The 27,858-nt window shown below is 42.2% G+C and overlaps 1 protein-coding gene across 5 annotated transcripts in view; it reads left to right on the top strand.

Moving 5' to 3' along the window:
- The window catches only part of LOC110528177 (sodium channel protein type 8 subunit alpha), a 117,257-nt gene that overhangs the window by 49,195 nt on the left and 40,204 nt on the right, over nucleotides 1-27,858 (top strand). For all 5 annotated transcript variants that reach the window (XM_090241400.1, XM_090241398.1, XM_090241399.1 and 2 more), the window contains 4 exons: nucleotides 15,407-15,470; nucleotides 15,664-15,805; nucleotides 17,034-17,240; nucleotides 17,867-18,184. In XM_090241400.1, coding sequence (XP_090097526.1) covers nucleotides 15,407-15,470; nucleotides 15,664-15,805; nucleotides 17,034-17,240; nucleotides 17,867-18,184 — 731 coding nt within the window. The remainder of the gene's footprint in view (nucleotides 1-15,406; nucleotides 15,471-15,663; nucleotides 15,806-17,033; nucleotides 17,241-17,866; nucleotides 18,185-27,858) is intronic.

The following is a 27,858-nucleotide window of genomic DNA, read 5'->3' on the forward strand; positions in this document are numbered from 1 at the left end:
AGGCTAATTGACATCATTTGAGTTAATTGGAGATGTACCTGTGGATGAATTTCAAGGCCTTCCTTCAAACTCAGTGTCTCTTTGCTTGACGTCATGGGAAAATCAAAAGAAATCAGCCAAGACCTCATAAAAACAATTATAGACCACCACAAGTCTGGTTCATCCTTGGGAGCAATTTCCAAATGCCTGAAGGTACCATGTTCATCTGTACAAACAATAATATGCAAGTATAAACACCATGGGACCACGCAGCCGTCATACTGCTCAGGAAGGAGACACGTTCTGTCTCCTAAAAATGAACGTACTTTGGTGCAAAAAGTGCAAATCAATCCCAGAACAACAGCAAAGGACCTTGTGAAGATGCTGGAGGAAACCGGTACAAAAGTATCTATATCCACAGTAAAACAAGTCCTATATCGATAGGCTGCTCAGCAAGGAAGAAGCCACTGCTCCAAAACCGCCAATAAAAAGCCAGACTACGGTTTGCAACTGCACATGGGGACAAAAATCGTACTTTTTGGAGAAATGTCCTCTGGTCTGATGAAAAAAAAATAGAACTGTTTGGCCATAATGACCATCGTTACGTTTGGAGGAAAAAGGGGGATGCTTGGCAGCCAAAGAACACCATCCCAACCTTGAAGCACGGGGGTGGCAGAATCATGTTGTGGGGGTGCTTTGCTGCAGTAGGGACTGGTGCACTTCACAAAATAGATGGCATCATGAGGCAAGAAAATCATGTGGATATATTGAAGCAACATCTCAAGACATCAGTCAGGAAGTTAAAGCTTGGTCGCAAATGGGTCTTCCAAATGGACAATGACCCCAAGCATACTTCCAAAGATTTGGCAAAATGGCTTAAGGACAACAAAGTCAAGGTATTGGAGTGGTCATCACAATGCCCTGACCTCAATCCTATAGAAAATGTGTGGGCAGAACTGAAAAAGCGTGTGCGAGCAAGGAGGCCTACAAACCTGACACAGTTACACCAGCTCTGTCAGGAGGAATGGGCCAAAATTCACCCAACTTATTGTGGGAAGCTTGTGGAAGTTAAACAATTTAAAGGCAATCCTACCAAATACTAATTGAGTGTATGTAAACTTCTGACCCACTGGGAATGTGATGAAAGAAATAAAAGCTGAAATAAATAATTCTCTCTACTATTATTCTGACATTTCACATTCTTAAAATAAAGTGTTGATCCTAACTGACCTAAGTCAGGGCATTTTAACTAGGATTACATGTCAGGAATTGTGAAAAACTGAGTTTAAATGTATTTGGCTAAGGTATATGTAAACTTCCGACTTCAACTGTATATAGACTGCCAGACCATGAATATCAATATTTGTTTATAATCACGTTTGGCATGTCTCTTCTCTTGCAGTTCGCAGAAACACTGACAGATGTGTTGACATGACAACTGCGTCAGAGTTTTGAATGACCCTTTCCCCCTTTTTGTGCCATACTGGCTGAAGATCTTGCTAGCCAGTAACTAGCTAACACCAGACACAGATGAAGATCTTGCTAGCCAGTAACTAGCTAACACCAGACACAGATGAAGATCTTGCTAGCCAGTAACTAGCTAACACCAGACACAGATGAAGATCTTACTAGCCAGTAACTTGCTAACACCAGACACAGATGAAGATCTTGCTAGCCAGTAACTAGCTAACACCAGACACAGATGAAGATCTTGCTAGCAAGTAACTAGCTAACACCAGACACAGATGAAGATCTTGCTAGCCCATAACTAGCTAACACCAGACACAGATCTTGCTAGCCCATAACTAGCTAACACCAGACACAGATGAAGATCTTACTAGCCAGTAACTAGCTAACACCAGACACAGATGAAGATCTTGCTAGCCAGTAACTAGCTAACACCAGACACAGATGAAGATCTTGCTAGCCCATAACTAGCTAACACCAGACACAGATGAAGATCTTACTAGCCAGTAACTAGCTAACACCAGACACAGATGAAGATCTTGCTAGCCAGTAACTAGCTAACACCAGACACAGATGAAGATCTTGCTAGCCAGTAACTAGCTAACACCAGACACAGATGAAGATCTTGCTAGCCAGTAACTAGCTAACACCAGACACAGACGAAAGGGGAAACATATAAGTATCGTTGCTCTAGATCAGTGGTTCTCAATCCTGGTCCTGGGGACACAAAGGGGTGCATATTTCTGTTTTTGCATAGCACTACACAGCTGATTCAGATCACCAAAGCCTTTTGATGAGTTGATCATTTGAATCAGCTGTGTAGTTGTAGGGCAAAAACAAACATGTGCACCCCTTTGGGTCCCCAGGACCAGGATTGAGAACCAGTGCTCAAGATGAATAGGGGAAACCTGTGAGTCAATACTTCCGAACATATAAAAACCTTTAAACAAACTTTTCTGTCTCAAAATCCGTATCAGTCAATTACAATCATTGACGTAGTTGCACGTGATAGAATGCTACATGTTAGCTGTTCCCATCGGACAATCTGGCACACATAACCTTATGCTAACAAGACCAGCTGGCCATGATTATTCCCTGTAATAAATTCTGAATCAGCCAGTTACAAATGTTTACATAAAAAACATTATTGATACCAATCATGAAAAACAGCTTTAGAATATACAATGGCAGTTTGGTACATTTTTTATGGTTACAAATGGTATAAATTTGGGCATGAAAATGTGTGTATTTTTTTTTTTAAAGGTTGTGGAAGACCATAAGAACCCTTTTCCCTCCCTCCTCCCATGATCCCAGATCCCCGTACAGCTGACCCTCCCATTCCATCCCAACCCACCCTACCCAGCTCCCACCCGCCAGGAAGAGAGTGAGACCCCTCCTAGCTGTCACACCCCTCTCATCCACCACCCACCCACCCTCCATCCTACCCGCCACCCATCCAACGTCCCAAACACCCGCCACCCACACATCCTCCCGCCCGTCTTCACCAGGGTGCTATCGTGGGAACAATTGTTCAGAGATCTCCACTTAAAAACAAAATAGATTTACTGTTGTTTTAGCAGTCATTCCAAAGGGTAGGTTTAATTGAGCAAATTAAATATAACCATACTTTATCACTCATCATCAATTATGATATTTAGGCCTGCACATTTGTCATCAACAGCTATTCTTTCAATTCAACAACAAATATACAATACAATAGACCTAGGGTTTCAAGCTCTGGTTGATTTCAAATGTAAGGATATTTAGTGATATTGAATTGTGTTTGATTGTCAACACAACCAAATATCAACATTTGAAGGAGATGTATCTTCTGCTTGGATAGTTCACCAAAAATCTAAGTTAAAGAATAGAGTACTAAATCCAATCAAACTTTATTTAAAGTGTATTTAAAGTTTGATTTGATTTAGACCTATTCTTTAACTTAGATTTTTGGTTGAGATGGAGACTTGAATCCAACATATCAATTATTAATTTGTAGACAAACTGGAATTAAAGCCAGAATCAGTGGCACAGATGGAGCTATCCAAGCAGTAGATACATCTCCTTTAATTGTTGATATTTGGTTGCGTTTTCAAACAATCAATGAAATATTACTTTTGTAATAAAGTCAAGGCTATCTTACCTAACTTATGTAACATTAAACCTTAAAATTAGTAACACATCCATGGCCACATTGAGGTTACTTCAACTATAATGGTCTTCATATGTAATCATATAAAGCGTGCATGTTCAAGATAGCATTAATAGGTCATCACAGGTCTGTGGAGATCTTCGAAATTGCTGCAATCTCGAACTGCATTGATCACTTGCACCATATACTTTTAATGTAATCTTTATAATGTAATTAGAAGAAGCACAGTGATATCACATGAATCTGTTGTATAAATAAAGAAAATGGGGATTGGGGTGATGCAGATCATTTTGAAGCATCTTCAGTACCCCTACTTACCACGGCTGTGCCGAATGATTCACGTTGAAATTATTTGCTGTGCCCAGAGGGGGACGACTAAAATTAATGAGTCACTCAGGAAAATGGATCATGACTTAAATCAGCAAAAAGAGTCTGCACATTCGCGAACTGCACATAACTATTGCATGACCATTTGCGCCTTTTCCCCCAGTCTGCCCTGTACAGAGATTAAACTGCCCGGTATCCAAACATGCGGTCACCGGTCGAGTGTGTATCAACAGAACTGCCACAAAAAAGTGCACCTTCCTCCCAAACGTTACAAATATTTTCACGTGAACCTCCCCTTGTACTGTACAAAAATGTGCAAACCCCTCCTCGAATTAACCAAATAAAACATGATTATGACCACAAATAACAATAACTGTAGCGATCCTGTGTTTAAAAACGTGGATATCGACTTTACCACTTCAGAATGCTTTTGTGGCACTATCAATGCCACGGGCCAGAAGGTTGAGGGTTAGCCGACCACCACGAAGGAGACTCCCTGCCTGTCTCATTACTCTACGATCAGAGCCGGCTGCAGACAATGATCAGGTAGGAGGAAATCAGATTTTCAAAAATGTTATGCAATTATATGTATAATTATATAAAACATATGCAATGAATTTTCCACCAACTGGTTTCTGTGCCAATAAGCAAAGCATAACTGCACAATGATTACCTACTTCGGGCGCTTCAACATCATCGTTTTACTTTTCTATCAAATAAGAGTAGCCAATCTGGACAAACCTGCGAATGTCATTAAACTTTTTGATCTTTTGTAACACTCTTTTGTAACTTTTGTTCCATTGCTCAAATGATAGTGCAGTTTGGATGCTGGTATTATATTAGAGTGTACAAACGTGCACATGTAGCCTACAGGATACTTTTGAAGTGGCCTAATCAGAATTAAACATTGTGACTGGTTGTGTTTATGCCAGACATGAACTGTAATACATTTTAAACGTTAAATTACAAATGCTATATTGAAGCGTTATGGTTATAGGTCCGCGAGGAACAGCCGCTTGAATCATAGGAGGCAGAGCGCATGTTAAATTTTCCTGAATAATTGGGTTTACCGGGAGCATGTGGCCACAATATTATAGGACGATTTGGGAGAATTAAGATCCGCAAGACAGAGAATCTCTGTATCATAAGTTTAAAAAAAAAATACAGCCGGACAAGGCTGCTACTGTGCCTTTCTAGACCTTATAGTTAAATAAAACTTTAAAAAAACTGTCGAAAGTTGAACCACAACTGATCAAAACGGAAACAAGATTCTCTGGTCTGATCAAGACGTAGAGTCAACATTTGGGATTTTTTTTGTTCAGGATTTTTTTTTGTGCCATGGGACAAAGAGAACATTGTGCAGTTTTATAGCTAATCCATACTATTTTACACATTTTGCCATGAGGCTGAGAGAAAATGTTGCTGTTTTAGAGCTCATTTTCTGCTTTTCTACACATTTTGTATTTTTACCATGGTGCTGTGAGGTAGCCTAGGCAGAGAGGTCCTGCCTGTACATTTTGTATTTTTACCATGGTGCTGTGAGGTAGCCTAGGCAGAGAGGTCCTGCCTGTACATTTTGTATTTTTACCATGGTGCTGTGAGGTAGCCTAGGCAGAGAGGTCCTGCCTGTACATTTTGTATTTTTACCATGGTGCTGTGAGGTAGCCTAGGCAGAGAGGTCCTGCCTGTACATTTTGTATTTTTACCATGGTGCTGTGAGGTAGCCTAGGCAGAGAGGTCCTGCCTGTACATTTTGTATTTTTACCATGGTGCTGTGAGGTAGCCTAGGCAGAGAGGTCCTGCCTGTACATTTTGTATTTTTACCATGGTGCTGTGAGGTAGCCTAGGCAGAGAGGTCCTGCCTGTACATTTTGTATTTTTACCATGGTGCTGTGAGGTAGCCTAGGCAGAGAGGTCCTGCCTGTACATTTTGTATTTTTACCATGGTGCTGTGTGGTAGCCTAGGCAGAGAGGTCCTGCCTGTACATTTTGTATTTTTACCATGGTGGTGTGAGGTAGCCTAGGCAGAGAGGTCCTGCCTGTACATTTTGTATTTTTACCATGGTGCTGTGAGGTAGCCTAGGCAGAGAGGTCCTGCCTGTACATTTTGTATTTTTACCATGGTGCTGTGAGGTAGCCTAGGCAGAGAGGTCCTGCCTGTACATTTTGTATTTTTACCATGGTGCTGTGAGGTAGCCTAGGCAGAGAGGTCCTGCCTGTACATTTTGTATTTTTACCATGGTGCTGTGAGGTAGCCTAGGCAGAGAGGTCCTGCCTGTACATTTTGTATTTTTACCATGGTGCTGTGAGGTAGCCTAGGCAGAGAGGTCCTGCCTGTACATTTTGTATTTTTACCATGGTGCTGTGAGGTAGCCTAGGCAGAGAGGTCCTGCCTGTACATTTTGTATTTTTACCATGGTGCTGTGTGGTAGCCTAGGCAGAGAGGTCCTGCCTGTACATTTTGTATTTTTACCATGGTGGTGTGAGGTAGCCTAGGCAGAGAGGTCCTGCCTGTACATTTTGTATTTTTACCATGGTGCTGTGAGGTAGCCTAGGCAGAGAGGTCCTGCCTGTACATTTTGTATTTTTACCATGGTGCTGTGAGGTAGCCTAGGCAGAGAGGTCCTGCCTGTACATTTTGTATTTTTACCATGGTGCTGTGAGGTAGCCTAGGCAGAGAGGTCCTGCCTGTACATTTTGTATTTTTACCATGGTGCTGTGAGGTAGCCTAGGCAGAGAGGTCCTGCCTGTACATTTTGTATTTTTACCATGGTGGTGTGAGGTAGCCTAGGCAGAGAGGTCCTGCCTGTACATTTAGTATTTTTACCATGGTGCTGTGAGGTAGCCTAGGCAGAGAGGTCCTGCCTGTACATTTTGTATTTTTACCATGGTGCTGTGAGGTAGCCTAGGCAGAGAGGTCCTGCCTGTACATGTTGTATTTTTACCATGGTGCTGTGAGGTAGCCTAGGCAGAGAGGTCCTGCCTGTACATTTTGTATTTTTACCATGGTGCTGTGAGGTAGCCTAGGCAGAGAGGTCCTGCCTGTACATTTTGTATTTTTACCATGGTGCTGTGAGGTAGCCTAGGCAGAGAGGTCCTGCCTGTACATTTTGTATTTTTACCATGGTGGTGTGAGGTAGCCTAGGCAGAGAGGTCCTGCCTGTACATGTTGTATTTTTACCATGGTGCTGTGAGGTAGCCTAGGCAGAGAGGTCCTGCCTGTACATGTTGTATTTTTACCATGGTGCTGTGAGGTAGCCTAGGCAGAGAGGTCCTGCCTGTACATTTTGTATTTTTACCATGGTGCTGTGAGGTAGCCTAGGCAGAGAGGTCCTGCCTGTACATTTTGTATTTTTACCATGGTGCTGTGAGGTAGCCTAGGCAGAGAGGTCCTGCCTGTACATTTTGTATTTTTACCATGGTGGTGTGAGGTAGCCTAGGCAGAGAGGTCCTGCCTGTACATTTTGTATTTTTACCATGGTGCTGTGAGGTAGCCTAGGCAGAGAGGTCCTGCCTGTACATTTTGTATTTTTACCATGGTGCTGTGAGGTAGCCTAGGCAGAGAGGTCCTGCCTGTACATTTTGTAAATATTTGTTATTTTTTTTGTTTGAATCTTTTTCTTTTTGGAACAGCTAAATTAGTATAGATTAAGTCTGTTTGTTTCCTGCCCGTGAATTCGATGGCAAATCAGCTCTTTCAACATAACTAGCTAACAATGAACCACCAGAACCACCCCAGTACATTTCAAACTGTCCCTAAATCACAATCAGTATAAGACATTTAGTTTGCTATGTAGAAGATTTGCTTCAATATAATTAAATCTGATTTTATTTGTTGCGTACACATATTTTGCAGATGTTATTGCAGGTGCAGAAACAAGAGTTTCACTATCTCCAACAGTGCAGTAATACCGAACAATACACATAAATCCAACAAATTAAAATAAAGGAATTAAGAAATATCAGATCAAGCAATGTCAGAGTCTGGAATATAAATATGTATACACTATATTACCAAAAGTATGTGGACATGTGCTTGTCGAACAACTCATTAAAAGTCATGGGCATTAATATGGAGTTGGTCCCCCTTTGCTGCTATAACAGCCTCCACCTTTCTGGGAAGGGTGTCCACTATATGTTTGAACGTTTCTGCGGGGATTTTCTTTTATTCAGCATTAGTGAGGTCAGGCACTGATGTTTGGGTGATAGGTCTGGCTTGCAGTCGGTGTTCCAATTCATCCCAAAGGTGTTTGATGGGGTCGAGGTCAGGGCTCTGTGCAGGCAAGTCAAGTTCTTCCACACCGATCTCAACAAACCATGTCTCTATGGACCTTGCTTTGTGCATGGGGGCATTGTCATGCTGAAATAGGAAAGGGCCTTCCCCAAACCGTTGCCACAAGGTTGGAAGCACAGAATCGTCCAGAATGTCATTGTATGTTGTAGCGTTAAGATTTACCTTCACTGGAACTAAGAAGCCTAGCCTGAACCATAAAAAACAACCCCAGACCATTATTCCTCCTCCACCAAACTTTACAGTTGGCATTATGCATTGGGGCAGGTAGCATTCTTCTGGCATCTGCCTAATCCAGATTTATTCGTCGGACTGCCAGATGGTGAAATGTGATTCAACATTCCAGAGAACGCGTTTCCACTGGTCCAGAGTCTAATGGCAGCAAGCTTGCTTTACACCACTCTAGCCGACGCTTGGCATTGCATATTGTGATCTTAGGCTTGTGTGAGGCTGCTCAGCCATGAAAACCATTTCATGAAGCTCCCGACGAACAGTTATTGTGCTGACATTGCTTCCAGAGGCAGATTGGACCTCTGTAGTGAGTATTGCAACCGAGGACAGACGATTTTTAAGCATTAGGAGCTTCAGCACTCTGCGGTCCCGTTTTGTGAGCTTGAGTTGTCTACTACTTCACGGCTGTGCCATTGTTGCTCCTAGACATTTCCATTTTACAATAACGGCACTTGCAGTTGACCGGGGCAGCTCTAGCAGGGCAGAAATTTGATGAACTGACTTGTTGGAAAGGTGGCATCCCATGTTGAAAGTCACTGAGCGCTTCAATAAGGTCATTTTACTGCCAATGTTTGTCTATGGAGATTGCATGGCTGTGCCAGATTTTATACACCTGTCAGCAATGGGTGTGGCTGAAATAGCTGAATCCACTAATTTGAAAAGCTGAATCCACATACTTTTGTGTATGTATGTATGATGGTGTGTATGGACAGTATATGAGTAGAAAAAGTGTGTACAGTTCCTTCGGAAAGTTTTCAAACCCCTTGACTTATTCCACATTTTGTTAAGTTACAGCCTTATTCTAAAATAGATTTTTTTTAAATAAAAAAATCTACATGCAACACACTATAATGGCAAAGCGAAAACAGGTTTAGAAATATTTAGCACATTTATTACAAATAAAAAACATGAATACCTTATTTACGTAAGTATTCAGACCCTTTACAATGACACTCAAAATGTATGGTAGAGTGGCCAGACGGAAGCCACTCCTCAGTAAAAGGCACATGAGAGCCGGCTTGGAGTTTGCCAAAACCACTTAAAGACTCAGACCACTAGAAACAAGATTCTCTGGTCTGATGAAACCAAGATTGAACTCTTTGGCCTGAATGCCAAGCTTTACGTCTGGAGGAAACCTGACACCATCCCTACGTTGAAGTTTGGTGGTGGCAGAATGACACTGTGGGAATGTTTTTTAGTGGCAGGGACTGGGATACTAGTCAGGATCGAGGCAAAGATGAGCGGAGCAAAGTACAGAGAGATCCTTGATGAAAACCTGCTCCAGAGTTCTCAGAACCTCAGACTTGGGCGACGGTTCAACTTCCAACAGGACAATGACCCTAAGCACGCAGCCAAGACAACGCAGGAGTTGCTTCGGGACAAGTCTCCGAATGTCCTTGAGTGGCCCAGCCAGAGCCCGGACTTAAACCTGATTGAACTCTTGAGAGACCTTAAAATAACTGTGCAGTAACTCACCCCATCCAACCTGACAGAGCTTGAGAGGATCTGCAAAGAGGAATGGGAGAAATCCCCCAAAACATGTGTGCCAAGCTTGTAGCGTCATACCCAAGAAGACTCGAGGCTGTAATCGCTGCCAAAGGTGCTTCAACAAAGTACTGAGTAAAGGGTCTGAATACTTACACTACCGTTCAAACGTTTGGGGTCATTTCTTTAATCATCACAACAGTTTTAAGCTGTGCTAGCATAATTGCAAAAGGGTTTTCTAATGATCAATTAGCCTTTTTAAAATTATAAACTTGGATTAGCTAACACAACGTGCCGTTGGAACACAGGAGGGATGGTTGCTGATAATGGGCCTCTGTACGGCAATGTAGATTTTTCCATAAAAACAATCAGCCGTTTTCAGCTACAGTAGTTATTCACAACATTTACAATGTCTACACTATATTTCTGATCAATCTGATGTTATTTTAATGGACAAAAAATAGATTTTCTTTCAAAAACAAGGACATTTCTAAGTGACCCCAAACTTTTGAACGGTAGTTAAAATTAAATTCGCAAAAATGTATAAACCTGTTTTTGCTTTGTGATTATGGGCTATTGTGTGTAGATTGATCAGGATAATTATTTTATTCTTGAATCAATTTTAGAATAAGGCTGTAACCTAACAAAGTGGAAAAAGTCAAGGGGTCTGAATACCCTCCGTAGGCACTGTACATAGGGCAGCAGTTTCTAAGGTGCGTGTTAGAGTACCGGGTGGTAGCCGGCTAGTAACAGTGACTAAGTTCAGGGCAGGGTCCTGGGCGGAGACTGGCTAGTAGTGACTTTAACAGTCTGATGGTCTGGAGATAGGAACTGTTTTTCAGTCTCTTGGTCCCAATTTTGATGCACCTGTACGGTCTCTGACTTTTATATGGTAGCGGGGTGAACAGGCCATGGCTTGTGTGTGTGTGAGGTCCTTGATGATCTTCTTGTCTTTCTTGTGATACTGGGTGATGTAGATGTCCTTAGAGGGTAGGCAGTGTGCCACCTGTGATGCGTTGGGCTGACCGCACCGCCCTCTGGAGAGCCCTGCAGTTGCAAACGGTGCAATTGCCTTACCAGGCGGTGATACCGCTCGACAAGATGCTCTCAATGGTGCATCTGTAGAAGTTTGTGATGGTCTTAGGGGCCAAGCCGAATTTCTTCTGCCTCCTGTTGCGTCTTCTTCTTCACACTGTCTGTGTGGATGGACAACTTTGGGTTGTCAGTGACGTGCTGGCCGAGGAACTTGAAGTTTTCAGCCTCTCCACTGCTTCCCCGTCGATGTGACTAGGGGCGTGCTCCCTCTGCTGTCTCCTGAAGTCCACGATCCACTCCTTCATTTTGGTGACAGGAGGGAGGGACAGGTTATTTTCCTGGCATCACTCCTCCAGAGCTCTCACCTCGTCCCTGTAGGCTCTCATCATTGTTAAGATCAGGCCTACCACTGTTGTGTTATCTGCAAACTTGATGATTGAGTGGGAGACTTGCATGGCCACGCAGTCATGGGTGAACAGAGTACAGGAGAGGGCTGAGCACGCACCCTTGTGGGGCCCCCATGTTGAGGATCAGCATAGCAGAGGTGTTGTTGCCACCTGGGGTCGGTCCGTCAGGATGTCCAGGACCCAGTTGCACAGGGTGAGGTTCAGACCCAGGGACCCAAGCTTAGTGATGAACTTGGAAGGCACGATAGCCCACCCTCTTTTCTCAATGTCAATCATGTCTTTATGAGGCACTTTAACTAGCTTGATTACAATTTGTGATGATGAGTGAGTGTGTTTACCAGAAATAAATAGGCCTATGCTAAACAATGTACAAATAAACCGCTAAAGGCATTTGGAGCTTATGAATTTCAAGATATGAATTATGAATCAAACTTTATACATTTTCCATTTTGAGCACCTGCCTCCTGAAAGGTCTGTGCATGGCCCTGCAACCTCCGCAATTCAAGTTTTTGACACAGAGGAGGATGCCAGTAACTTTATGATGAAACTTTATCAATGTACCAGCGTCAGTAATTGATCATACTTTTGTCATGCTACTTTGATCTGGTTTGATCCAAATATCATCCAATTTGATAAACATTATTATGACTGCGGCACCTTTAACACTGTTTATTCAACACTGGAGAATATGCTGTGTAGGCCATCTCCATTTCACATTTACAAGTCTCCTAACTTTAGCTGTGTGGCACTAGCAGAGGCTCCAAAGTATAATATGCAGCACTTACTGTATCTAAACTATATAGAAACTAATTTCACACATATAATAGTATTAGCCTAAATACAATATTAAATTGACAGTCTGATGGGTGACAATATTATTAATTGTGAACGAAGAGATTGACGAACAGCGCAGCGTTTGTAGGCTAGTTGACACAGAGGCACGAGAACAAAAGCTTCTTCCTAACAAAAAGCAACTTTTTCAAATCCTCCTACAGTCACATTAAAGACAGCACGGCTTGACAAGTCTGATTTGCAGGGAAGTGATAAACCATGGCGTTATCCTAGGGTGCTGAATCTCCGCTTTTGCTCCTATAGCTTATCTGTTAATTTAGTGCAGCATCCGATATGCCACAATAAGCGGGTTATCATCAAGTAAAACAGCCACAAACTTTCCAAATTCCCCTGATAGCCAGGTGCAAAGGGGAGAGAAAAGGAACTAGCAAGCTGGCTGAAGTCTTTCAGTCAAAGGTAGGGTAAAAAAAATGTAATTCGCATTGTAATAACCTCATAATATTTTACCAGTCGACCAACAGTACTACATAGGCCTGCTTTAAAAAACAGACTACATCAACAAAGTAATGTGGTGACTTTGGGAGAACTCAATTAATTATATTGCAGCAAATACAACAAGAAACCGTTTGATTCCTGTGTACTGTGCATTCGGAAAGTTACAGCCTTACTAAAAAATGTATGACATTTGTTTTATCCTTAATCTACACACAATACCCCATAATGACAAAGCGGAAACAGGTTTTTCAAAATTTTAGCAAATTTATTACGAAACAAAAGAAAAAAAATACCTTATTTACATAAGTATTCAGAACCTTTGCTGTGAAACTCGAAATTGAGCACAGGTGCATCCTGTTTCCATTTATCGTCCTTGAGACGTTTCTACAACTTGATTGGAGTCCATCTGTGGTAAATTCAATTGATTGGACATGATTTGGAAAGACATACACCTGTCTATATAAGGTCCCATAGTTGACAGTGCATGTCAGAACAAAAACCAAGCCATGAGGTCGAAGGAATTGTCTGTACAGCTCAGAGACAGGATTGTGTCGCGGCACAGATCTGGAGAAGGGTACCCAAAAATATCTGCAGAATTGAAGGTCCCCAAGAACACTGTGGCCTCCATCATTATTAAATTGAAGAAGTTTAATCCCACCAAGACTCTTCCTAGAGCTGGTCGCCCTGCCAAACTGAGCAATTGGTGGACAGGGCCTTGGTCAGGGAGGTGACCAAGAACCTGATGGTCACTCTGACAGAGCTCCAGAGTTCTTCTGTGGAGATGGGAGAACCTTCCAGAAGGACAACCATCTTTGCAGCACTCCACCAATCAGGCCTTTATGGTAGTGGCCAGACGGAAGCCACTCCTCAGTAAAAGGCACGACAGCCCGCTTGGAGTTTTCCAAAAGGCACCTAAAGACTCTTGGATCATGATACATAAGATTCTCTGGTCTGATTCTCTGGTCTGGCCTGAATGCCAAGCGGCACGTTTGGAGGAAACCTTGCACCATCCCTACGGTGAAACATGGTTGTGGCAGCATCACGCTGTAGGGATGTTTTTCAGGGACTGGGAGACTAGTCTGGATCGAGGGAAAGATGAACATAGCAAAGTACAGAGAGATCCTTGATGAAAACCTGCTCCAGAATTCTCACGACCTCAGACGGGTGCAGTTTCACTTTCCAACAGGACAACGACCCTAAGCACACAGCCAAGACAATGCAGGAGTGGCTTCGGGGCAAGTCTCTGAATTTCCTTGAATGGCCCAGCCGGAGCTAAGATTTGATTCCGATCAAACATCTCTGGAAAGACCTGAAAATAGCTGTAATCGTTACCAAAGGTGCTTCAACCAAATGCTGAGTAAAGGGTTATAATACAATTTAATCCATTTTAGAAAAAGGCAACAACAAAAAAAGACAACCTGGAAAAAATCAAAGGGTCTGAATACTTTCCAAATGCACTATATATTTATCAATTTACATTGGTAGCCTATAAGAACAGTTTTTTTTGCTGGTAGGTTATTTATGCCTTTAAATATAATTTCCGTTTTGAACAGGAATAACCGGGAGGGGTTTGCAATTTTCTCGGGAATGAACATGTGTACATTAGCCAGGTTTCCATCCAATTGGCATCAGATTTTAATGCAAATTTTAATGCATGTTCTAAAATCTGCATAAATACAATATGCACATTTTCCCACCAGAGATAGGTTTCACGCAATATGACTTGTTGTGGATAAAAGGTAGTGCGTGATGACATAGTGCACATCAAAATAACTTTTGCTGTTAAATTCCCAAGTACCGAATACAAAAATACAAGTTAAATGGGTTTTGATCGCATTTTCAACACTACTGATTGCTTTCTCACCAAAAAATAGTGTTTATTTAGCGAGTGTGCCCACTCTGTTTTGGCACATGCTCTTTAGCCAACAGCCCACAGACACAGTGCGGGTATCGCCTACATGATGAGATTATGGACAATATTATTTTTATTTGTTAAACGGCAGCCAAGCATCAATGACCATGTCACCAGAATAAGACTCTAGATATTTATAGGAAAGGAGCATCAAGCTCACCACCTTGCACTTTCACCACCCTGTGAAGTTCATCATTTATTTAACCTGTAGCCTAATAAACTGCATACCCTCCTGACGAGTTGTAGTGGGAGGACCGTGATTCCAAGTCTACTTCGATTTGACTGTTATTATATCAATATTTGTGCATAAAAGCATTTCCACTGACATTTCTCGCATAATTCATTTTACCAACACAAAAAGATCCTACATTTTTCTAGAATATTTAGTTTCGTCTACATTTAGGAACATTTTTCTGTTTCCATCAGGCCTGTTGTGAAGTAGTTTTTTTATCCAACGTACTTTACTTTAATAAAAAGGTTGGAAACGTGGTTATTTTCTGGAAAATATTCAACCCTAATGTGCAGGAAGTTAAAGTGGCAGGGCAGCATTGGGAAGAGATGGACTGAGGGTTCAGAATTCATTAGGGGTCATTACAACATGACTAGACGGAAATACATATGTTTGTAGACATGATTAGATGGAAAGACATTTGTTTGTACATTTCTGGTTAAATAAAATAACATGCAGTAGTACAGTATATCATGAATTATGGTGAGTCCACGGCACATCGGAAACCGACACAATTCCACATAACCATAAGAGTCTGAATCAGGCTAATTGTCTGAGTAAAGATGAAAATGAAGACATATTGACATGTCCATCACTTTTTCAGCCAACTTCTACATCCTTCCCGGGCAGCTGGATGCTCTGCTGTGTGGAAACAGCTCAGACTCAGGGTGAGTCTCATGCTCTATTACTACAAACAAACTTCCAGTAAGTTGGAATAGCCACCATACAAGAGAACAACTGAGAACATAATACTAACATAACTAGGACGTTCACACAAAACATAAATTGGAAGATTTGCTTGAAAATCATGACTCCCCCTCCTCCCCTCTGTTCGTTCCTTCCTCCCTCCCTTCCTCCCAGGCGGTGCCCTGAGGGCTACACGTGTATGAAGGCCGGGAGAAACCCAAACTACGGCTACACCAGCTTTGATAGCTTCGGCTGGGCCTTCCTCACTCTCTTCCGCCTCATGACCCAAGACTTTTGGGAGAACCTCTACATGTTGGTAAGGCCGAGTTTGTCAGACAGAAAATGTATACTGGAATAACTCCTGCTTGTAATGGCGCAAGCCGTGTATAATTCAATGCAGTCGGCTTGGACGAGCATTGAAACCAAACCGATGGATTGAGACAGCTCTATCTTGTTCTTTTGAGCTGGGGACTGTCAGTTCAGCAGCACTGTCCTTTAATGATTCATTTGGTTATTAAAGTTAGTATTTCTGCCCTGTCTACAACATGCAAAGAAACCACCATCAAACTTACAGTACATGACAGCGAATCAGCAAAAAGCCTCTCAGCACTTACGCTCTCTGGGTTTCTTTGCCCTTTGAATTTGACCAGCAGGTTGGTGAAAAACAGGTGTCAGGCGAGTCAAAAAGTCAAATTGTGGGTCGATGACTGATTCCTGTCAAGGACTGGTCTGTCTCTTGATGAAAGGCTGCATGGATTCTATCTCAGAGTTGAATCTGATTTCTGGTCGGTTGTAATCTATGTCACACCTGCAGGCAAATTTACGTTTACAGGGGTGTATCCTAAAATAAATATGTAAAGTGCTCAAAACAAATTAAGTTAGTTGGTGAAAGACATTTTGCAGATAAAACAATAAGTAGCATATTTGTTTTTAAACGTGTGCAAGTTTTTCTCCTCTGACAAAACAAAAGCTGGTTCAAAGGGGGTGTGGCAGATTTAAAAACACTTCTGTGGTAGGATATACTGTATTAGTGTCCTTGGTAAAAGGTGGCTATTGAGGAGGGGAGGACACTCTTATATTAGCCTTGTTTTCTCCTAATTTTGTATGCCTATTGATATAGATTATACATGTTCATAACGCATTGCATAGAGACAGGCTTTCATATTCATGATTGTGCGCTTTTATAGCCTACATTTCACAAGTGCAAAAAAAGTGCACACTCACACCCCTGGTATAGACGTGCCAACACCCTCACGGCTCCCATGTCTGGAGCCGTTCCCAGAGAAACCCATTGGTTGATGTTAAAGCACTGCTAACAGTGCCACATATAGAAACTCCATGCATTTGACAGACATGCACACAGAAGTACCTCAACTCTGGAGAAGCATGGGAGAATACAACTCCAATAGAAAAAGCTAAATATTGCCACTCTGAACAGTGAATGAATCAAGATGATCATGTTTATTCATTGTGACCATTGTAACAGTATATGTTGTTTCTCCTTGTTTTCCGTCTTTCTCATTCCTCCTCTCCCTCCCTTCCAGACTCTGCGAGCGGCAGGGAAAACCTACATGATCTTCTTTGTGTTGGTGATTTTCGTTGGATCCTTCTACCTGGTCAATCTGATCCTGGCTGTGGTGGCCATGGCCTATGAGGAGCAGAACCAGGCGACGATAGAGGAGGCTGAGCAGAAAGAGGCCGAGTTCAAAGCCATGCTGGAGCAGATCAAGAACCAGCAGGAGGATGCACAGGTTAGTCCCTCCCTGGTTAGCCTGGGTGGTGAGGCGTCTGTCTGTCTGTCTGTCTGTCTGTCTAATTGCTGTGTCTGTCTGTATACGTCTCACTCCCTTCTCTTACCTACTCTGTCTTGCCACCCTTCAGGATGCCCAGGTTAGTCACAGACTGGGTGTGGGTGCTGTCTGTCAGTCTGCCTGTCTGTCTTTTGAAATTCTTATCGATTTCATCATTTTGTTTAATACACAAACCACAAAATTGTAGCTTATGTTAGTAACTTCAGTTAATGCTACTCGTCTGTACCAAAATCAGGTGTTTCTCATCTTAAAAGGGTGTTTTCCATGTGATAACGTATTAGTGAGCCTGTTTTTAGGACTTTAATATCCATGACTTGGCAAAACCTGTTTTCCCATGGCTTTGTCTTGTTCCTCTGCAGGAGACATATGCTATAGCCTACTGAGTAACTCATGCTTCATGCGAAGATATTGTTTAGCAAATATTCAAATCATCAAAAAGTGATTTGAATCATAGTAAACAAATCCAATCAGAATTGATAAGAATAATTGGGGTCAGCCCTAGTCCATCTGTCTGACTCCCTTCACTTCTCCCCTCTCTTACCTGTCCCCCACCTCCTCACCCTCAGGCTGCTGCCATGGCGACCTCGGCGGGCACGGTTTCGGTGGGCGACGCGGTAGAGGGGGGAGACGCAACGGAGGGAGGTGGACAATTATCACGCAGCTCCTCTGAGGCGTCCAAGCTCAGCTCCAAGAGCGCGAAGGAACGACGCAACCGCAAGAAGAAGTCACGTCAGAAAGAGGAGGAGAAGAAGGAGAAGGGAGAGAAGGGCGAGAAGGTCGACCACGAGAAGCATGTTAAGTCAGAGTCGGATGACGGCAGCAAAAGGAGCATCTTCCGTTTCCCGGGCAGCCGGCTTGGACGCAAAACGTCCATCATGAACCAGGTAACATCTAGCACAAGACAATAAAAGATAAACAATTACTTCACATTTTACTGTGTTACAAAGTGAGATTCATATGGATTTAATATTTATTTTTTGTCAACGATCTACACAAAATACACCATAATGTCAAAAGGGATGAAAAACTTAAAAAAAAGAAGAAAAATCTAAAAAATAAATCACTTGTATATCTTGAGTCAATGTAAGAAACAAATTGGGCAGCGATTACACCTAAGTGATTTGCACACCTGGATTCTGCGATATTTGCGCATTACACTTTCGAAAATTCTTTAAGTTAGTCGTTGATCATTGCTAGACAGCCATTTTCAAGTCTTGCCATGCTTAAGCAGATTTAAGTCAAAACTGTAAATGGGCCAATCAGGAGAATTCACTGTCGTCTTGGTAAGTAAATCCAGTATAGATGTGGCTTTCTGTTTTAGGTTATTGTCCTGTTGAAAGGTGAATTTGTCTCCCAGTGTCTGGTGGAAAGTAGACTGAACCAGGATTGAACCATTGTGTTTCTATTTATCACGAAAAACACCCCAGTCATTGCGAATGTCAAGCATACCCACAACATGGAGCGTCAGAGGTTCCTTTCCGTATCGGCCAATGTTGTGATGGCATCGCTGGGGTCTAAGGTGGTTTCTGCATCACCAGGGTCTACGGTGGGCTCTGCTATTCCTGTCATTTGTGGGGGGCTAGTTAGAAGAGACCCTAGTGGGGCTAGGGTTGGACTGAGGGCTCTGGCTCGAAATGGACAACACCCATCAACCATTATTATGGGAAGCTCATTGTTAGATTGGTGAAGTCCGAAATACTTGTACACTACGTTTTCCTGGAGCTAGGGTATTGGAGTTATCAGAAGTCATGCCCACCATCAAGAAACAGATTCCTGCTCTGAAAAAAGTTGTTGCATATTTGGTCTAATGATATTATGCATGTGAAATCTGCAATGCTAAGAGACAATTTCATACAGCTCAGAGAATGCTCAGAAATTAGCAGAACATATAATTGTCTCTGGCCCAATTCCGTTTCCTCGCCGTTGTGGGACTGACGATTTTAGCCGTCTTTGGTCTCCTCCCCAGTGGTTAATGCGTCTGACCGAGGACTTGGGCATGTCCTTCGTTGACGATTTTGACTCCTTCTGGAATAGGCCTGGCCACTTTGTGGAAGACAGTATTCACCTTGGTGAAAATGGCTCCCGGCTGTTGTCATCAAACATTGGAAAGGTTCTTGGTCAACTAAATTGATGTGAGGACAATATTAGCATTACATGTAAGTCCGTTTTTACCATCTCCTCTTTAGTCACTGTGAGAGTTCCACATGTTGTATCTGAACGTGGTGACCTGCCTAATGGTGCTAACTGGAGAAATATAATTGCTATTCCTACTTGGTTTTCTTTTCCTAAAAGGTGTAATCCAATTTTTGAGTCTCCCGTTCTTCTGAAATCTCAGAGTAATCTGACTTGTATTGGAGCTCTGTGTGATTTGAAATGCAGAAAAGGTTTGACATTTTTACATCTTAACATTCGTAGTTTATTACCTAAAATGGATAATGTCAAGATCTGGATCTCTCAGGCAGACCCTGATATTTTTATTGTATCTGAAACCTGGTTGACTGATACTCTGAGGTTGCTATGGATGGTTACAATGTGTTTAGGGCTGATAGGAAAGGCAAAGGTGGTGGTGTTGCTATTTCCACAAAGAATCTTATTTCTGTGTCTCTGTTAAAGGCTACCTCCAGTCCTAAACAATTTTGAATTGTTGGTTTGAAATCTTCAATTGGTTTCAAACTAAAAAATAACAGTTATAGGAATCTATTGTCCATCCTCTGCCAAGATGTACTAAACAAACTTACTGATTTAATTGCCATTTTTACTACCCCAGAGGTGTTGATCGCTGGAGATTTTAATCTTGCATGGGGAACACAGGTTGCTGACTGTTTACATTTTTTTTTTGTACTAATCTAAATATCACCCAGCTGATTACAAAGTCTATTCGTCCTAACTTAAAGGACCCTATCAAATCGACTTTGATTGACCTCATATTTACAAATACTCCAGAAAAATATGCTGGGAGTGGGGTAGTTGCTTTGGATATTAGTGACCACTGTCCCATTGTATGTGTCAGGGATATACGGATGCCTAGAGCCAAACCAAGTTTTATCAACAAGATAATTTTTTTTGTGACTTTTTATTTTGTTGACTTTGATTGTATTGCATCTATACCTGACCCAGAGTTGGCTCTGAACCACTTTTCAAATGTTTTCAATTGTATTGTAGATCAACATGCTCCTTTTTAAAATAACTGAGAATTTAAAACAGGTCTTGCCCTTGGTTGTCGAGAGATATCTGAAGTCCTACACAACAGAGATGCTGCCTGGGCCAAAGCTAGATTCACAGACTCGAGCCCAGACTGGCAGTCTTTCAGGCGATTGAGAAATATGTGTGTAAAACTAGTTAAAAAAGCAAAATCAGATTATTATGTTAATACACTATTTGAATGTACAGGGAACCCAACTACATTTTGAAAAGCTGTTATGTCACTGAAGGGTTGTGTCTCTTCTTCTCTCCCCAATACATTTATTTGGATTCTGGCCTTATTACTGACCTAATTGATATCATTAATGCATTTAATCACCATTTTTATCTCTGCAGGCTATATATTTGAATGTATTTCAAAGCCAGCTCTTGAAAAGAATAGTTTGGATGTTGATGGTGAAAATCTATTGAAGGATACTGAAAATGCTGGTCAGGAGTTTTCTTTTCGGAAATTCACTTTGCTAACATTAGACAACAAAAAAATTGTGGCCTGGTCTGCTTAAGTGTGCAGCTCCCTTTATTGCTGGGCTCAGCAGCACATAAGAGTGGGGATACAAGTGATCTTGACAACTATCGCCCCATTTTAAGACGACCTTGTTTAGCTAAGATTCTTGAATCCTTGGTTAATATACAACTTCGTTCCTCTTTATCTGATAATTTAATTTTTAATATAAACCAATCAGGAATTAGGCCTGGGCATAGTACTACCACAGCAACCATCCTAGTTGTTAATGATCTTGTCAATGCCTTGGATGCTTTAAAGAGCTCTGCTGCCTTGTTTATTGACCTCAGGGAAAATCTGTGTTTTGTTTTCCTGCCCCTAATTTGTGAAACAATCTGCGGAGTTCACTGCAGTTAGATGTGCTCGTGCCACTCAGGCAGTTTACATTAGTGATTGAGGACCTCTATGTAGTTGAATTTGATTGCTTTAATTAAATATGTTTACTTTGTTACTGTGTGCTGAATTTATATATTGTTTTATACACATGTATGTTTTATTATTCTGTTTTTATTGTAATGTATACAGGGCTCTCTTGGTAAATAGATTTTTCATCTCAATGTGACTCTCTGTTTAAATAAAGGATAAATAGAAAATAAAATGCTTTAAAATATGGAGAGTGTTACTCATTGCTGGATTTGCCCCAAACATAATACTTTGTATTCAGGACAAAAAGGGAATTCCTTTGCCACATTTATGTAGTATTATTTGAGTGCCTTGTTGCAAAAAGGATGCATGTCTTGCTATATGTTTTATTATGTACAGTATTCCCTTTTTCCCTCTGTCATTTAGGTTAGTATTGTAAAGTAACTACAATGTTGTTGATCCATCACAGCCATTAACCTTTTACTGCAGTGGGCTAAATCAGGGTCACTGAGTGTTTCTTGGTAGTCTTAAAAACAAATCTACTTTGAAACAAAAGTATACTCCTCACAAACATTGTCATGGGCAAAACAAACCCCACCTGTACCAGATTTATATACAGCGCATTCGAAAAGGATTCAGACCCATTTTTCCACATTTTGTTACTTTACAGCCTTATTCTAAAATATATTACATTATTTTTTTCCCCTCATCAATCTACATACAATACCCCATAATGACAAAGTGAGAACAGGTTTTTAGACATTTATTGTAATTTTATTAAAAATAAAAACAGATAGCTTGGAACCTCCAAGACTCTTGGTGCTGGCAGCCCGGCCAAACTAAGCAATCTGGGGAGAAGGGCCTTGGTCAGGGAGGTAACCAAGAACCCGATGGTCACTCTGACAGGAGCTCCAGAGTTCCTCTGTGGATATGGGAGAACCTTCCAATGGGAGAACCTTACAGAAGGACAACCATCTCTGCAGCACTCCACCAATCAGGCATTTATGGTAGAGTGGCCAGACGGAAGCCACTCCTCAGTGAAAGGCACATGACAAACCACTTGGAGTCTGCCAAAAGGCACTTAAAGGACTCTCAGACCATGAGAAACAAGATTCTATAGTTTGACGAAACCAAGATTGAACTCTGTGGCTGAATGCCAAGCGTCACGTCGGGACAAGTCGGGATGTGTTTCAATGTCTTTGAGAGGCTCAGCCAGAGCCCGGACTTGAACCTGATCAAACATCTCTGGAGAGATCTGAAAATAGCTGTGCATCGACACTCCCCGTCCAACCTCACAGAGCTTGAGAGGATCTGCAGAGAATAATGGGGTAAACTCCTCAAATACAGGTGTGACAAGCTTGTAGCGTCCTACCCAAGAAGGTTCAAGACTGTAATCGCTGCCATAGGTGCTTCAACAAAATACTGTGTAAAGGGTCTGAATACTTATGTAAATGTCATATTTCAGTTTTTTATTTTTAAAACATTTGCAAAAAATTTGAAAAACCTGTTTTTGCTTTGTCATAACGCAACAAAATGTGGAAAAAGTCAAGGGATCTGAATACTTTCCGAGTGCACTGTACATCACAGAAGACTGAACTATAACAAATCCCGGACAAGCACATCTGATTCCACTTGTCAAATAATCATAAAAAAACACGAGAAATAAGAAAAATATGAAATACACAAGTAAGCATACTATATACTGGAAATATTTCAAAAGTCAGTTTCAATATCATATTTACATGTGCAGGGATACTGGAGTGATGGAGGTAGATATTTATAGGGGTAAGGTGACTATGCTACATGATGTAAGATAAACAGTGTAGCAGCAGCTTGCATGTGGGTGTGCAAGTTTGTAGGGTCAGTATAAATGTATGTACATATTATGTGTGAGTGAAGAAATTATGGAGTGAGTGTGTGTGTGTGTGTTGGAGTGAGAGTGTGTGGGAGTGTGTAGGGCCCTGTGAGTGTGCATAGAGACAGTGCAAATACTGAAATAAAGGTCAATAAAGATACAAGGTAAACTCGGTCCGTGTAGCTATTTTGCTTGCTATTTATCATATTGCTTAGGGATAGAAGCTATTCAAGACTTGATGCACTGGTACCTCTTGCCGTGGGCAGCAAGACTATTTGTCTATGGCTTGGATGGTTGGGGTCTTTGACGATTTTCTGGACGTTCTTTTCACACCGCCTGATATAGAGGTTCTGGATGGCAGGGAGCTCGGCTCCAGTAATATACTGGGCTGTCCGCACAACCGTCTGTAACGTCATGCGATCGAGGGCGGTGCTATTGCCATAGCAAGCAGTGATGCAACCAGTCAATATGCTCTCAATTGTACAGCTGTAGAACCTTTTGAGGATTTGAGGGCCCATGCCAAACTTTTTCAACCTCCTGAGGGGGAAGAGGCACCGTCGCGCCTTCTTCACAAATGTGCGTGTGGAACATTTGAGTGATTTAGTGTCCGTGGCAACAACTGAAAATGTGTGCTGCTGGCGGTACTCAAGGATTGGAGTTGGGACGCCTGTATCTACGTAGTGACTGGGTGTATTAATACACCATCTAAAGCCTAATAAATAACTTTACCATGCTCAAATGGATATTCAGTGTTATTTTTACACACATGCCAATAAGTGCCCTTTGCAAGGCATTTGAAAAGCTCCCTGGTCTTTGTGGTTGAATCTGTACTTGAAATGCACTACTCGAGTGAGGTACCTTTGAGATAATTGTATGTGTAGGGTTAAAGCATATTAAAATCTGTATGGTGTCTTTCGGAGGTGTTGGGTTAAAAGCGGGAGTAAAATTTGGGCTGGGCCTTGTGTGCAATTGACCAATAAAGTGATTATTGCACACAGACTAATTTATTATGTAATATTTTAAGCATAGTTTGACTCCTGAACTTATTTAGGCTAACCATAACAATACTTCAAATTAAATGAAATTGTATTTGTCACATGCGCAGAATACAACAGGATGTAGACCTTACCGTGAAATGCTTACTTACGAGCCCTTAATCAACAATGCAGTTCAAGAAATAGAGTTAATACAATATTTACTAAATAATCTAAAGTGAGAAAAAAATAGAATCAAAAAGTAACGCAAGATAATTACATAACAATAACGAGGTTATATACAGGGGGTTACTGGTACCGAGTCAATGTGCGGGGTTACAGGTTAGTCGAGGTAATTTGTAAAGTGACTATGCATAGATAATAAACAGCGAGTAGCAGCAGTGTAAAAACACTGCAATATTTTAATACAATATAGCTCAGTATTAGTATTAATTATTTTATACTGTCTTTTTGTCGCCAATAATTACGTAGGTGACTAAGCTGCCGCTTTCAAGGAGGTGGACACTAATCCGGACGCTTTTAAGAAATCCCGCTATGCCCTCAGTCGAACCATCAAACAGGCAAAGCATCAATACAGGACTAAGATTGAATCCTACTACACCGGCTCCGACGCTCGTCAGATGTGGCAGGGCTTGAAAACTATTGCAGGGTACAAAATGGGAAACCCAGCCGCGAGCTGCCCAGTGACGCAAGCCTACCAGACAAGCTAAATGCCTTTTATGCTTGCTTCGAGACAAGCAACACTGAAGCATGCGTGAGAGGGCCAGCTGTTCCGGATGACTGTGTGATCACGCTCTCCGTAGCAGATGTGAGTAAGACCTTTAAACAGGTCAACATTCACAAAGCTGCATGGCCAGATGAATTACCAGGACGTGTACTCAAATCATGCACGGACCAACTGGCATGTGTCTTCACTGACATTTTCAACCTCTCCCTGGCTGAGTCTGTAATACCTACATGTTTCAAACAGACGACCATAGTCCCTATGCCCAAGAAAGCGAAGGTAACCTGCGTAAATGATTACCGCCCCGTAGCACTCATGTCGGCAGCCATGAAGTGCTTTGAAAGGCTGGTCATGGCTCACATCAACACCATCATGCCAGAAACACTAGACCCACTCCAATTCTCATAACGCCCCAACAGATCCACAGATGACTCAATCTCAATCACACTCCACACTGCTCTTTCCCACCTGGACAAAAGGAACACCTATTTGAGAATGCTATTCATTGACTACAGCTCAGCATTCAACACTGTAGTGCCCTCAAAGGTCATCAATAAGCTAAGGACCCTGGGACTAAACACCTCCCTCTGCAATTGGATCCTGGACTTCCTGGCGGGCCGCCGCAGGTGGTAATGGTAGGCAACAACACATCTGCCACGCTGATCCTCAAAACCGGGGCCCCTTAGGGATGCATGCTTAGTCCGCTCATGTACTCCTTGTTCACCCACGACTGCATGACCAAGCACAACTCCAACACCATCATTAAGTTTGCTGATGACAACAGTGGTAGGCCTGATCACCGACAAAGATGAGACAGCCTATCGGGAGGAGGTCAGAGACCTGGCAGTGTGGTGCCAGGACAACAACATCTCTCTCAATGTGAGCAAGACAAAGGAGCTGATTGTGGACTATAGGTAAAAGGAGGGCCGAACACACCCCCATCAACATCGACAGGACTGAAGTGGAGCGGGTCGAGAGTTTCAAGTTCCTTGGTTATCACATATCCAACCAAGACAGTCGTGAAGAGTGCACAACAACACCTTTTCCCCCTCAAGAGACTGAAAAGATTTGATATGGGTCCCCAGATCCTCAAAAAGGTTCTACAGCTGCACCATCGAGAGCATCCTGACCTGTTGAATCACTGCCTGGTATGGTAACTGCTCAGCATCTGACTGTAAGGCACTACAGAGGGTAGTGCGTACGGCCCAGGACATCACTGGGGACAAGCTTCCTGACATCCAGGACCTTTTTACTAGGCGGTGTCAGAGGAAGGCCCAAAACAACTGTCAAAGACTCCAGTCACCCAAGTCATAGACGGTTCTCTCTGCTACCACAAGGCAAGCGGAAATGGAGCGCCAAGTCTAGGTCCACGAGGCTTCTACACAGCGTCTACCCCCAAGCCATAAGACTCCTGAACATCTAATCAAATGGCTACCCAGACTATTTACATTGACCCCCCCATCTCTCCCTCTTTTACACCTCTGCTTTTCTCTGTTGTTATCATCTATGCATCGTCATAACTCTACCTACATGTACATATTACCTCAACTAACCAGTGCCCTCGCACATTGACTCTGTACCAGTACCCCCCTGTATATAGTCTTGCTGTTGTTTTTTACTGCTGCTCTTTAATTACTTATTACTTAATTACTTATAAAACTTATAACACTTAATTAGTTTTATTTCTTCATATCCATAGTTTTTAAAACTGCGTTGTTGGTTCGGGGCTCGTAAGTTAGCGTTTCACTGTCAGATATTCATTGTATTCAGCACATGCGACTAATAAGATTTGATTTGAAAATCCGTCAGTTTAAGCTAGAGATATTTTTTGCACTGGATGCGTCTCAATCAACTGCATCTGTAACACTTCCGCATCTGCGGTGAAAGGTGACAGAGCTAGAGCGATGTTTGTCAGACCAGAAGACATCTGCGGTGAAAGGTGACAGAGCTAGAGCGATGTTTGTCAGACTAGAAGACATCTGCGGTGAAAGGTGACAGAGCTAGAGCGATGTTTGTCAGACTAGAAGACATCTGCGGTGAAAGGTGACAGAGCTAGAGCGATGTTTGTCAGACTAGAAGACATCTGCGGTGAAAGGTGACAGAGCTAGAGCGATGTTTGTCAGACTAGAAGACATCTGCGGTGAAAGGTGACAGAGCTAGAGCGGTGTTTGTCAGACCAGAAGACATCTGCGGTGAAAGGTGACAGAGCTAGAGCGATGTTTGTCAGACTAGAAGACATCTGCGGTGAAAGGTGACAGAGCTAGAGCGATGTTTGTCAGACTAGAAGACATCTGCGGTGAAAGGTGACAGAGCTAGAGCAATGTTTGTCAGACCAGGAGACATCTGCGGTGAAAGGTGACAGAGCTAGAGCGATGTTTGTCAGACCAGAAGACATCTGCGGTGAAAGGTGACAGAGCTAGAGCGGTGTTTGTCAGACCGTCGTGAAAATTGCTCTTCTCTGCCGTGTCTGTTATGACCCCTCTATGGAAACCCTAAGACCCTAAGGAACACGATGGTCCACAAGCATCTTGGGACTCGACTGTAGCATCTGAACAGTTTGGGCTACACACTAATATGACCCCTCTGTGTAAAGGCCTCACACGATTCGTCTGAATGTCCCCCGGTACCAGTCCAAAAAGATTATGGAAGTATACTGTATATGGAGTCTAGTGTTTAGTGACAGCAATAAGGGGTTATATACAAGTAAGAAAAGTTTCCTGATATTTTTTATGTCTCTCAGATATAGGATAGACACTTAATAACTTTTAGATTGCTGTTGTTCCACGTAGTGAATCTGTCATTCATTGAGTTTGTATTGGCAAATAGCAGTAAGGCCCCCTCCAAAATGTTTTTATTATATTTTTGGGATACTTCAAGGGGTCTTATCAAATAGCAAAATTATCCTTGGTATGACCTTT

Source organism: Oncorhynchus mykiss, chromosome 7, assembly GCF_057628025.1.
Source record: "Oncorhynchus mykiss isolate SJ-2025 chromosome 7, ASM5762802v1, whole genome shotgun sequence".
Lineage (NCBI taxonomy): Eukaryota > Metazoa > Chordata > Actinopteri > Salmoniformes > Salmonidae > Oncorhynchus > Oncorhynchus mykiss.